Here is a 14,008-nt window from a genome sequence, read left to right on the forward strand (position 1 = left end):
ACTTTATTTATCGTATAGATACCCCAATGACTATGTTAAGCTGTGTGTTACATTTTAGTGCAGACAGTAAACTAATGATTTAGTCTCTCCCATCTCCACTGCTGAATCCAGTAACTCCATCAGCGTAATCATGGTAACCTGATGTCCTCTTTCACTATAGTCTCCTTCTTGCACCCCCCGCCCCCACACACACACATATTTATGCCATTTTGCTTCCATTTTTTTTATCATAGATTTACCTGAACTCTTGGGAATGTTTGGGGCTTTAGAAACATTCTTTTGTGTCCATCTCCTGACTTTTACTTTTCAATAACCTTTTCTCTAATTTGCTTGAAGTGATCTTCAGTCTTCATTTTGTAGCCAGTAATACTGATTAACCAGTGAATGAACCTTTCAGACACGGGTGTATTTAAAATAGAATCACTTGAAACACAGTCATTGATCTCTGATAGTTTCGAGGTGAGAGCACTACAACCAATTGGCTGGATACCTGCTGAATTAGGTCAGGCACTTTAAAGCGGTTAGGGTTATTATTATTATTTTTTATTTTATATTTTTATTTAATGATTGTTATTTGTAGAAATTAGTTTTCACTTTTACATTTAAGGATTTTTTTGGTCAAAATAAGACCAATTTTGTTGAATATGATTGATATGTGAAAGCAATAAAAAGGAGTAAAACATCCAAGAGGGTGAATAATTGTTACAGCCACCGTACTTTAACCAGTTTGTTGTTAATTTTTATGAATATCTTTCCATCCAAACTGTTACTTATACTGAAATGGTTTTGCTCCATCCTCTTCATTTAACACAAGTAAACAACATGCTTGCTTGTTTCCCTAAAGACCACACTCTCTGTCGCCAGTAAAAGTGATCATTAAGTTTTTATTTCTTCCTCTCTAAACAGTTTCAAATTGTCATCGGACTGAACAAGAAAACCTGTCAGCCAAAAGTGCTACTACACGCTGCAGCTAAATATGGGGCTCTGAATAATGTTTAACCCGCCTCAAACTTATCACCAAAACTGTCCAGAAGGCTGATATGAAAATGAGCAGGAAGAAAAAGAGGAAGTAAGCTGAGCCGATTCCTCTCTGTGGGTGTGTTTTAAGTTCTTGCATCACAGACTATCACACATTTTATGAAGAGCAAGCAGAAGCTTCATGTCACAGTTTTTAGGTGCGCTGTGTTTGTCTGATGCTTTGGTGTTTTCAGGTGCAGGGGTAAGTGACCACACTGATTAAAACACTGTGCTGTGAGGTCAGTCTGTATTTTCAGCCATTTCTGGTTTAAAAAGGTGTGTATTCTCAAGAGGTCTGAAGATACAGCTGATTGTGTATTTAACTAGCCCTGAAACTCGTACGTTTATATGCAAATTTTAAAATAGTTCGCACTAAAACTGCTGAAGCGCATTCTAGATTAATTATTTTGGTATCTTATGTTTGTGAAATGCATGTTCATACAGCTACATCAGAAGATGAATAAAGAGATTAAGCTGATCAGATAGTTTCATGTGGTTAGAGACTTAAGTTCAATTCTGCCAAGAGTAACATTTCCAGAAGAAGATATTTTGCAGATCAACTCAAGGTTAAACTGGTGGTTGAAAGCATTTTTGTCTCTTCTATATTTGCTCACTGGGAATTTTTTTCTAATGTACTTATCTGTAAGGAAGCACCAGGGAAGAGGGCATCTTGGGACATTCCTGTTTAACAAAGTGTTTTAAGCATTGGCTATGTTTCCTGGCATTTATTATTATTTATTTCAAACTTTCAAAGTTTGAAATAAGTTTGAATTAGCCTGTAGGATTGTTTCCTACACGTTAATTCCTCGTGACCACATAAAAAAAAAAAAAAAAAACGTGTTAGACATTGAGCTAAAACTGCCAATGCAATGTGTTGTATTTGAAAAGAATGTGAACATGTATGGTATTAACTTTGACAAGGTCTACAGACTCACATCGTGTATTTAAATTGTGCAAATTACCGTTTTGTCAGGTAGAAGTGCTGCAGGGTATTGGGTTTCTTCTCCCTTCATATTTCAGTGTAACCCTGATGCAACTTCCCTCTTTAGTTTGCCTGTGTCAGCCACCATGAGTCAACTCTCTTTAAAAAAGACAAAAATAAGTACCTTTTTTGGTAGCAATGGTGTATATCAAATTATAATTTATGGTTTAAAATGTTAAAATGCTATAGAGCAAATGGACCAGAATCAGATTATCTGAGCTGCAGGGTAAGTGATGTGAAAAAACAATGGTGGTGGCGAATGAGGAATGGGTAAACAATGTTTCTCAGAATGGGGAACATCACTCTCCGACTATGACGGCACAAACAAGGCTAACGAGTGTTGTCGCTGCTGCGTTAAGAAATGTCACCGTCCTGGTGATAGCAGGGAGTGACTGAAGCCTCTTGTAGAGTTACTGTTCCAGTTCAGATGATAAAAGGAAGTGCTCACAGGCCCAAAATAGGTTTAGACTGAACTGCAAACACATCTGACAGAGACTCACTCACTGTGAGCTTTCAGCTGTGTGATGAAAACCGGAGGCTGGCACCGTTGAACCGCCTTCCACCATGAGACACTTACTGTGTTTCAAGAGAGAAGAGGTCTGTGGATGCGGTGCCACCTCTGGTTCTGCAACGGTTTCATCCAAAGCAATCTTTACAACACACAGACTCAGCCATTAGCAGAACATTTATTACATTTAGATAAATTATTGAGTCACAATAAAAACAATTTTATAACAAGTAACCCAAAATTAGGTTACTTTAAACAATATTTTATATTTTTTCTGTAATATAAAAGTGTTATTTCTATAAGCTCTTCTTATAAAGTATATATCAGAAGCTTGCCTGTAACCTAACAAGTTAGCATTTCTGGTTTTGGAGGTGAAACTTTCAGTTTCTGTGTTGCAAGGTAGCAAAAAACAGATACAACAGAGCTGCCATAAACTTAAATGACACCTTGGTTAATTTGCCTGTGTATCTTTAATCTGTTTATTATACATCGCAATAAATGTGTGTCAGAGAAAGGTTGCTTTATGATACTTTATACGAGGTAATCCAGGTGAACACGTTTCATGTTTCTCCAAACTCCGAGAACCTTCGTGTGATCAAGTTCTGGATCTTTGAATCTGATGTTCCTAATTTGAAGTACGAGCTCATTTGATTTTGTTTTTGTTTTTTTTTTTCTAGTGAAAAACAGATAAGCAGACATTTAAATTTGGTATGATTTTCTTATCATGTTTAAAGTAACACAGAAACATAAAGGAAGTTTACTTACATAGCACCATTTGCACTCTGGGTAATTCAAAATACTTAACAGGAAAACAAAGGACCAGGGGTGAGAAGCAAACAAATCAAAAAGATTGCATACAAATAAAAAAAGTACAAAATGACCCATCTTTTATCTAATTCCTAGCAACCATTGCTTTTTGTGACAGTCGGAGGCATTTTTTCCCCTGTCCTATTTGTTTATCCCATTCTGTCAATAACTCTCAACTTTGTGCAAACTGAAGGGTGGATGGTGGCAGAATAAGAGAAAACAGGCCAGTTTTTTTGTGTCTATTAGTTATAAAATGCTTGTATTACTTTAAATTTGAAATACAACTTTCTGTTTGTCCAGTCCATCACAAGACAACACAGAGACAAACAGGACAGACAACCACACTCATGCTCATACCTAAGGGCAATTTGGAGAGACAAATTAACCTAACAGTCATGTTTTTTGGAGGAAGATCCAAAGAAAACCCAGGCATGTATGAGGAAAATATGCAAACTTCATGCAGAAAGACCATAAAACCCAGGACCTTCTTAGTGCAAGACAACAGTGCTTTGTATTACGGCATTCTAATGAGAAAATCTGATAATAAAATGTTCTTTCTTTCTTTCTCTGCACCTCAAACATGCTGTTTCACGTAGGTTTTTGCCACAAAATCAACATAGGTGAACAAGAACATTTCTAAAATCATGATGACTTCAAATTAAAAAAAACCCCAAACCTTCCTCCCTATTATAAATGGGCACTGATGTCACGACTAGAAGTATACGGTTCACTAGCACAAGCTAAGGAAAATCAAACAAACACTTTTTTATTTGTTTGATCTTCATCACTAATTTCTGATTTGCAAATCAAATTACTAAAGCAACCATCGGCTATTTATTTTGGGGGGTTTAGATTACAAATTCCCAAAAGTACGTCATATTTTACATCTCTGCCATATTGTCACAGCTGAGGAAAACAGATATGCCAAAGGGGGAAATGCTGGAAACAAAGGGAGCTGCTTGCACGAAATGCAGAATTTATGCAAACCAACTTTTAATCAGTCACTGATATGCAGTTATGATGAAAGACTCTTCCTTGCTTTGCAAATCTATAATCTCTCGTCTGTTATAGCAGCATTGCTGTGACTGCGAAAAGAGAGTAGGCACTCAAAAATTCAGTGGAAGGAACTGGAACAGCTGAATTAGAAACATAAGACCCAGTGGTGAAGGGTGTGACTTACAACACAAAAAGAGACCGCAGTTAAGTTACTGTTTCACTCCATTCTGCTACCATAAAATGATTAACTATCAATCACTTGTTTCTTTGCAGATTAAGCGAAACTGAATCATGTCAGACAGTCTAATGGAAGAAATCTTCATCAAACGATCTCAGCAGAAGAAGAAGACCTCTCCTCTAAACTACAAGGAGAGGTGGTTCATTCTCACCCAGGAAAAAATAGCCTACTATGATTTTGACTCTGAGAAAGGGGTGTGTACCTGAAGACAAACTGAGCCACATTTAAGATTATTTTGGGTGGTAACCTTAAGTCTGAATTCTTTTTTTTCTTCTGCCATTTGTTGAGCAGAAGCGGAAAGGTTTAAAAGGGGCGGTGGACATAGAGAAGATTAAGTGTGTGGAGACGGTCCAACCAGAACCCAACGCCCCACAGGAGCGCATGTATGCATTCCAGGTAGAACTTTTCTCAACATACTCTTCAGAAATAAACTAAAATATAAAGTTCACTTGGTTTAATTTTTAACTTCTTCAAGCTTAAAACTGTTGAATTATCACCAAGTTATAATCAGCTACATTCAAAATGCACCACAACAAACAATTTTAACTTGTTTTTTTCTTTCCAAACTAAAACTGCAAGTGTCTGAGTTTGTGAAAGTCCATTCTTAAGAAGTGAAACTTTTTCAGATAACAAGGGGCTTTCAGAAGCAGGCCAGGTGCCACTTTTTAAGTAATGAAAGCAAGAAAGTACCATGAGCCATCAGGGAAATCAAAAAGTTTATCCTGTTAATAACTCACCTGAGAAGTAAAGCAAATTAGAAAGATTCTCTAAAAGAATTTATTTAAAAATCTAATTTTTTTAAATGTCCTGCTCTTATCTTCTTTTAGTTTGATTTAACTGACAAATTGTATTTGTTAAGAAAAAAGTAAAAATGTAAGAATTTGTGTATAACTTTGCAATGCCATGTTTGAAATGTCCCAAGTTTCAAAAAACTATTTCGAAAGAAAAAAAAAACATTTACAATCACAATTTAGAAGGTAAATTGTGACTTGTGAAAGTTTCTTCAAACTGTGGGATTCCTCAAGGATCAATACTTGGAGCAGACATATTTTCATTTTCTGTACTTTTAGCAGGCATCACTCAGATTTTAACTGCCTAAAATAAATAAAATATGGCTGGCTGATAATAATATATATTTTTAAGTTTAAGTAAAATAGAAACAATGATTGTTAGTCTAAAATATACTTGAACATCAGCCAAGCAATTGATTTCTTTAATACATCTACAAAGTCCAGCGTTCAGTACTTAAAACTAATTAAACTCTGAACTTAAAATTAAAATCTATATCACAATCTTGCTTCTTTTAGTTGTTGAATCTACTGAACTTGAAACTGTTGTTAATTGTATAATCTCATTTATTCGACTTGCCGGAAGAGACAAAGCTTTTCTTTTTTTTTTCCAAGTCATAAAAAACAGCAGCTATTTCTTGTGATAGTCTGCCATGTGTGATAATACATATCCAGTTTTATCTAGCCAACCTGCTAAACTCAAAATTCACATTAAAATATTACCTTCAGTCTCTTATTTCTGTTTACAAAACCAAATTTTTGTAGGTGTTTCCAGCATATCTGATTTTGCACTGTACTTTATAACTATGTCTGTGAAAGGCACTGTCAAAATGAAACATTTATTCATTGTTTATTTTATTTCCTAATGAAGCAGTTTTAGAAAGTATGTAAAGATGGTATTACTTGAAGAACAAAACATTGCAGGAGGACTCGGACTCTTTCAGGTTCCTATATGTCTCAACAATAAAGAGAGAGAGAGAGAGAACTTAGTAATTGATACTGCATGGCTGGTTGAAGGATGTGGTTTAACTATTTGTTTTATATTTACTCACATGAAAAAATGTCCTGTTATGAAGTTGGAAAAAGGTACAGACAAATCCATAGAAGTTCAAAATTTCATCTAGGACCTGGAAGGGCTGAATGGGAAATCTCATCCACCCCTACATCAAAATCTAAGATGGCTGCCTTAATGTAAAACATTGTGATATCTATATAAGAATGACATGTTTCTTTCCACTTCTGTCGATATGCATCTCACTAAGTCAGTCTAGCTTACCACTTTTTTCAATAAACGTGTTTCTACAGATTTTGCCACTCTTTCGTGCCCAATCACCACCATTTTGTCAATTTCCTATTTCCATTTCATATCCATAACCAAACCAGTTCATATCCATGCTCTTATGCCATTAGAAATTACTTTCGTTGTAGCTATTGATTTTATGACTTTCATCGCAATATCAAAAAATGCTCAAATCAAACATATACTGTAACAAATGTAAATAATCTATATTACACTCTTTTGGTTCTGATCCAGGTTGCACCGCTTGACTCTTATTATGACACCTTATCAAACTGAATAAATAATAATTACATCTATGAAGGGAAGCAGTTATCCAAACCAACCTGATCATACGTGAAAATATAATTGTTCCCCTTGTTAGATTAGGAATAAAAATGTGATTGACAACCTGTTTGAAAAGCTGGCATCAAATTCACAAGTCACATTCAGAATGATTTCTGTTCACTTAACAGGAATCTCTCTGACAAAAGGAAGTGGGTCAAAAAGCAAGACATCATGCTCCTATCTAAAAGAAACGGCTGAGAAACAAAGATTATGACACATATCAGTCTGGAAAGGGTTGCACTACGCGTTTTTGAACTTGGCACTGGAAGATAATTAGAATTGCGTGAGAAGTAAATGGTACCCAGTACAAATAGCGACTAGGATGTATTTATCCAATGACATCCAATACATCCAATACAGTTTTTTAAACCTTTCAAAATTATAAATATCCTGTTTCCTCAGGGTACTGTTAAAAACATCCCAAAGTCCTGCTATTGGTACTGGAAGCAGATTTTGAGAACAGTAGTTTTAATTGATTCTGTTTTTTTCCACAGATCATTTATGATGAAGGGCCGTTGTACATCTTCGCAAAAACTGACGACATCCGAGCATTGTGGATAAAGAAGCTAAAAGAATGTGAGTAAAACAGATTTAGCCTTCAACGTTGTGTTCATCTGATAAACTTATCTCAACATCTTGTGTGACAGAGGAGTTGGATGTTCATGCAAATGCTGTTTTTATGTAAATGTGCTGTGCATGAATTCATGTGTGCTAATGTTGCTCATAGTGGTCCGCTTCAACAAAGATCTGATGCAGAAGTATCATCCCTGTTTCTGGGTGGATGGGGTGTGGCTTTGCTGCCACCAGGAAGTTAAACAAGCTATGGGCTGCAAAGTTCTGGAAAGTTCTGCTAAAAATGGTAAGAGCGAGACTTCTGTCAGGGTTGAATTTGAAGTTGAATCAAAACATGAACTTTTGAAGTTTTAAATCATTGATCATCATCATTAACAACAGGTTTTAAATCTTCACCGAGTCGACGAATGTCCAGAAAACCACTTCCCCCAACCCCAACAGAGGTATGCCCAGTTCATTTAGATTCATATTATAGACCAGTTTGTTCTGAATTTACTCAACAACCCTTAAATTGTTTCAGGAAAAACCTGGTCGCCCTTTGCCTCCAGGACCACCTGAGCCTTCAGCACAGTCTGCAAGCATGACTGTAGTAGCTGAGTACGATTACGTACCAATGACTCCCCAGGACCTGGAGCTGAGGAAGGACGAGGAGTACACCATCCTGGAGAGGTCCGACGCCAACTGGTGGAAAGCTAGAGACAAATACGGGTGAGACAGCTTTAACACAGCAAAGAAAAACAACACAGATGTGCAGTAATGGATTTACACAAAAATATATTAATCCTAAGTGTCTTCATCCTTTGGGCCATAAGAATATGAAATAGGAACCATTTGTACCACGATGAGTAAAAAGAAAAAGGAACAACCTCAGAATATCTGAATACTTTGAACTTTAAAAATAAAATGCATTATGCTTCCAAAAGACATATTTTTTGATGATTTGACACTTTTGTGGACATCTTTTTTTCTGCAGGAAAGAAGGCTACATACCAAGTAATTATGTGGTGGAAGCAGAAAAAGGGCTTGAAAGATTTGAGTGAGTTCAAAAAAAGTGTTCTGCCAACAAATTGGTGTTTGATATTGTACATGTCTCTATTTTATTCAAGAGTAATCTTAATTGTTTGAATTATCTTAATTTTATTGTGTAACTCCATCGCTTATAGTACATTCTTCTAATAGAGTAAAGTGATTATGATTATTACAGCTGGTACAGCAAAAACATGAATCGGAGTCAAGCAGAGCAGCTTTTAAAATCTGAGGTAAACACAATACTGCTTGATTTATTTGTTCATCCTTATATTAAATGTAAGAAGTTTTAAAATTATGAATTGTGTTTCCCTTCTTAGAACAAAGATGGAGGATTCCTGATGCGAGACTCAAGCAAAGCCGGGAAATACACTGTGTCTCTGCTCACCAAAAGTGGCGTGTAAGTAACCTCACTGGGTTAAAACACTACTGTCATTTATATAGTTCATCCCCTGGCTCCACTCATGCATGAACCTATGAAAAGAAGAACTGTGCGTGCTGAAAGCGGAAACTGCAGACCACAGAGGGATGGAGATGTAAATTATTCATGCAAAACTTGGGCTAATCTGTCTGCAGAACAATTTTTTTTGTTCATCTCAGTTTGAACCCAACTGTGGGTAACAGTGAGGAGATATTAGCTGCATAAATAAGACATAAATAAGACCTGCCTGACTTCATGTGATATTCTCGTTTTCTCTACAGGGAAACAGGTGGAAGCTGCAGACATTATAACATCTGCACAACTCCGCAGGGCCAGTTTTACCTGGCAGAAAAGCATCATTTCAACACTATCCCAGAGCTGATCAACTATCACCAGCACAACGCAGCAGGTCAATACTACATCTGGTCACTGTGACAGCCAAAATAACTCCTTTTACAAAACTGCACATAGCCTTACCTAACATTTGTTGCAAGAAAACCCCCAAAAAACTAGAAATATTAAGATTTTTTTGATTAATTTCAGGGTTTATTTTGTGGCCTTACCTGTTGGTTCTGATTTTTCTCATTACAATCAAACAATCATAGTTTTAAAAATGTGCTGCAAAAATCTGAACGTGGTAGCAGTTTTGATTTTAACAGCAAATGGAAGAATTACAAGACATTCCTCATTTACGCAACACAAGGCATGCATTTAATGCCATAACTCTAACAAAGTGCAACCATATATGGTCTTGGTTGGTTTATCTATAAACAAAATTTGCTGGATTGTCTAGAAATTAGACAATCAAGATTTTTTTTTTTGTATTTGACCCACTAACCTACAATTATGAAGTCAATAATAAGAAAATTGGCCAATTCTACAGTATGTTTTGACAGAAAGAACTCTAGAACTGGTTTGGTTCACTTACCTCCAAACATTTGTTGAGAACTGTGACGCCCATTTCCATCTGTCTTGAGAATCAAACATGTAGTAGTTTTATGCATCTCTAAATTTAATTCTTGTTAAGTTTATTACATTTCTTATTTTTATTTTTCTTCTGTGGAAAGGCTCAAGTTCATATAATGTGTTACTATGACATTATTTCACCAGATCTTATTTGACAGGATGTTCTTGAACCTATAAAGGCACAAGTGTCTAAAGTAGATAAACAGGATATGTGAGGTTGTGTTTTTTTCATACCAAATTTACACCTAAAATTTATTTTTTTCTTAAAATTAATTGACAAGAAAACTATCAGTTTTGGCAGAATTATATATTAGTGTAGTTTAAGATGTTGTATACCAGTAAAAGAATCATTGCAGAAAGTATAAATAAGTTTTAAATTTGCTATACATTTTTGCTATAAATCTAAAATATAGTCAGTATTACTGAGACTAGAACTTGGCAGCAGAATCAGGAAGCTTACATGACCATAAATTATGTCTCTCCTACAATTCTGCATGTTCATACAAACATATTTGTTTACCTCAATAATCTATAACTCGGTTCCACAGTCCCTCTAGGTGCAGCTGCAGGTTTAATTTGCTAAAGCGCATTACTCTTACTAGATACTGACATACATAGCATGATGTTATGTTTTTTAGCTGAAAAAGACTCTCTTTATATCAGTTTAATTTATTTATATAGGTCATGGCCAACATAAAGTTGTCTTCAGGTCTTATAATGGAGATGGTTTCCTAGTCATAAGATACAGAAAATAAAAAATGCTGATTCAAGATAAGCTGTACAGGAAAATCAGCAGACTTTAGGCACACTTATATGCACCTCTTTTTAACTTGCCAATGTGGTTTTGTTTTTTCCAATCACCAGGTATGGTCAGCAGGCTGAAGCACATTGTATCCAATCGGGCACAACCTCCATCCACAGCAGGACTGGGTTACGGTAAGAGCACATTTGAACTATAATCAGTCAAACTTTCAAGTAATTCATCTCGCATGACTGGCGAGGCATTTATTGTTCCCTATCAAAACATAGCAGTTCCCCTAACTAATGTTTTAAAGCTGAAGGTATGACAACACATATTTTTCTTATTAAAAAGTGTTGAAACTAAATTTGCTCTGTACTGTAAAAATAAATATAACCACTTCTGAAGCACTTTTATAAGTCACAGTTTAGTCTCTCATATTTAGGAGCTTTAAAATAGAGTTTCCTAAATTGTTCTAGTGTGAAAACAACTGATGCCGCTGGGGCACTATGTGGTATGAGAAACTTTTGACAAGACTTTTGAACACACAAAACAGAGATAAATATATTGTTACATACTCCAATTGCTAACATTGGTTAGCACAAAAAACAAAACAAAAAAAACTAGAGAATTCAATTGTTTTCTAAGTCGGAACCAGAATGTTTTCACTCAGGTGAGATGCCACAAAAAACTGAAAGTATTGACCCTCAGTGATGGAGTAATTTTTGGCAGCGTATTGAAAACATAATTAGTGCTAAAATCAAAAACCACTGAAATGTTTTAGTTGTCAGCTACCCTCTCCAAAGCTAATGCTATCTAAAATATATTTGAATAAGTTTAAATTCATTTTTCATTCAGGTATTGTGTCTTCTATTTCTGTTCTCTGTAACAGCAAAACATTTAAATATGATTGTTAGCATCCCCAATAATAACTAAAATGTGATGTTTTTGATGCTGTTTGTTTCAGTTTGCTGTTGAGTTATGTTTCTTAGTAGTTTAGCTACCTGCTAATGTATTTGACGGTAGTAAATGTTGGGGAATTTAATATTACAGTATTAGTTTGTCATGACATAAAAAGATACAAATATGAAAATATTTAAAATGGAGTTATTGCTACTGTCTTTATCTGTCATATACAGTATATTACTGTCATATATATTTGGTCAATCTGACACATTGTTTTCACACATCTCTTCAAGGGAGCTTAAAATAAAGCTTGTTAATTTTACTTCTCAGCTTTTGCTGGCAAGTTTCAAGCACTGAAATGCATCTTACTTTCTTCAGGTGTTTGGGAGATCGACCCTCGTGATCTAACATTCATCAAAGAGCTGGGAAATGGCCAGTTTGGAGTGGTGAAGTATGGAAAGTGGCAGGGCCAGCATGATGTGGCCATTAAGATGATTAAAGAGGGCTCCATGTCTGAGGATGATTTCATAGAAGAAGCCAAAATCATGATGTAAGGCTACAGAACATATGTGTCAAATGAGGAAAGCTATACCCCATAAATGCTTTGAAAAAAAAACCTTAACTTTCTCCTAATTTTGCTCAAACAAGGAAGCTTCGCCATGAGAATTTGGTGCAGCTGTACGGCGTCTGCACCAAACAAAGACCTATTTATATTGTGACTGAGTTCCTTGCAAATGGCTGCCTCCTGACATACCTAAAAGAAGGCCTGAAGCAGCACCCAACAACCGTCCAGCTTCTTGAGATGTGTAAAGACGTATCAGAGGGCATGGCCTATCTTGAAGTACAGCAGTACATCCACAGAGACCTGGTGAGCAACAAGGACATTCTATGAATTAACGGTAGCAAAAAATCTCAATCAATTCCAAATAGGGACAGGATGACCTGTGGTTTGGTATTACATGACAAGGCTAGAAGTTTAATGATTATGCTTGATCCACAATGTGTTGTTTGTTTCATCTTTAGGCTGCCAGAAACTGTCTAGTAGATTCTAATGGCACAGTCAAAGTGACTGACTTTGGTCTGTCAAGGTAAAGCGCTTAATGTGTAACAAAATGAAAAAAATAAAATAGGCACATGAGTGTACAATGTGGTGGTAAAAATCCTTTCCCATGCCCCTAGGTATGTTTTGGATGATGAGTACACAAGCTCAGCAGGCTCAAAGTTCCCAGTTCGCTGGTCGCCTCCAGAAGTACTGCTTTACTGCAAATTCAGCAGCAAGTCTGACATCTGGGCCTACGGTGAGAAGTCGCAGCTGTTTATTTCTTCATATCGACTGCCAGTAAAATTACAAGTATGGTAGTTTTGAACTTTAAAGGTGACTTTATTATCTGTTTAGAAATTTTGAAAACTTTATCTATGGACTTTGTGTCTGGTTATGACAGTATCTTGTGCAGTGTTTAAAAATAAAACATTGAGGCCAATATGCTAGTTTTCCATCTGAATTAAGTAATTTTACAACCACAGACAAAAGATGTCTGAATACTGTCAGGTAATAAGCAGACAATAAACTTTAGTGGACATTCAGAAAGCCTGGAAAGAGGTGACAAACGATAATGACTCAAGACTTTTGTAAAGCATCGTTTCTTTCAACTCTTTAAACATTTCTTTGTTTGTTCTTTATCAGGCGTTTTAATGTGGGAGGTGTACACTCTGGGGAAGCTTCCATATGAACGCCTCAACAACACGGAAATAGTGGATCAGGTGTCCCGAGGCCTGCGCCTTTTCCGTCCACAGCTGGCCAATGAGAAGATCTACAGCATCATGACAAGCTGTTGGTCTGATGTAAGCTCTTTTCCTCTCACACTCTGAGCCTCAGAAAATACTGAAATGAAAAAGGTTAACAATCAATATTCGCCTTTGTTTTACAGAAAGCAGATGAGAGACCCACCTTTCAGGAGCTGGCACTGACTGTCCAGGATTTGCTGTATGAACTTCAATAGACCTGAGAATAATTTATGTAGCACAAAAAACCTCTCTGATCCCCAGAGAATAGCTCCTCATGGATCCCTGAAGACAAAGCATCATTAATACAATTGAAACCTTCAATGTGGGAGTGAGCAGCATTTAAAGGCTTATCTAGAATGTGAATAGGTTTAATGCAAATGTCACTTTTAGTCACCAGCTTTCACATCACATTAATAAAAATGCAGTCCTATGAATCATATTTAGATTTTTTATATATATTATACTGAAGGTTGCTCAATTAAAACATGATATTTTTTGTTTTTTGTACTCTGTGAAATCATTGCAAACACCTTTGTATGTGAAAATAAGCTTTGTAAGCTAATATGTGTTGCACAAATAAACACCAAGTAAGAAGGGCTTGCAAATGTATGAAATACAAATATCAGCAATGT

At 35.9% G+C, this 14,008-nt stretch overlaps 1 protein-coding gene across 1 annotated transcript; it reads left to right on the forward strand.

Moving 5' to 3' along the window:
• The first annotated feature begins 1,106 nt into the window (after positions 1–1,106).
• On the forward strand, positions 1,107–13,974 carry btk (Bruton agammaglobulinemia tyrosine kinase). Its single transcript, XM_028009786.1, has 18 exons — positions 1,107–1,219; positions 4,584–4,742; positions 4,840–4,944; positions 7,455–7,536; positions 7,688–7,819; positions 7,915–7,976; positions 8,054–8,241; positions 8,507–8,569; positions 8,738–8,792; positions 8,880–8,959; positions 9,262–9,389; positions 10,811–10,882; positions 11,970–12,141; positions 12,240–12,459; positions 12,615–12,679; positions 12,771–12,889; positions 13,276–13,433; positions 13,520–13,974. The coding sequence occupies exons 2-18, from the start codon at positions 4,602–4,604 to the stop codon at positions 13,589–13,591; spliced, it is 1,914 nt and encodes a 637-aa protein (XP_027865587.1). The 5' UTR covers positions 1,107–1,219; positions 4,584–4,601; the 3' UTR covers positions 13,592–13,974.
• Positions 13,975–14,008: the final 34 nt, after the last annotated feature.

The sequence above is a fragment of the Xiphophorus couchianus genome, chromosome 23 (assembly GCF_001444195.1).
Source record: "Xiphophorus couchianus chromosome 23, X_couchianus-1.0, whole genome shotgun sequence".
NCBI classification, from domain to species: Eukaryota; Metazoa; Chordata; class Actinopteri; order Cyprinodontiformes; family Poeciliidae; genus Xiphophorus; species Xiphophorus couchianus.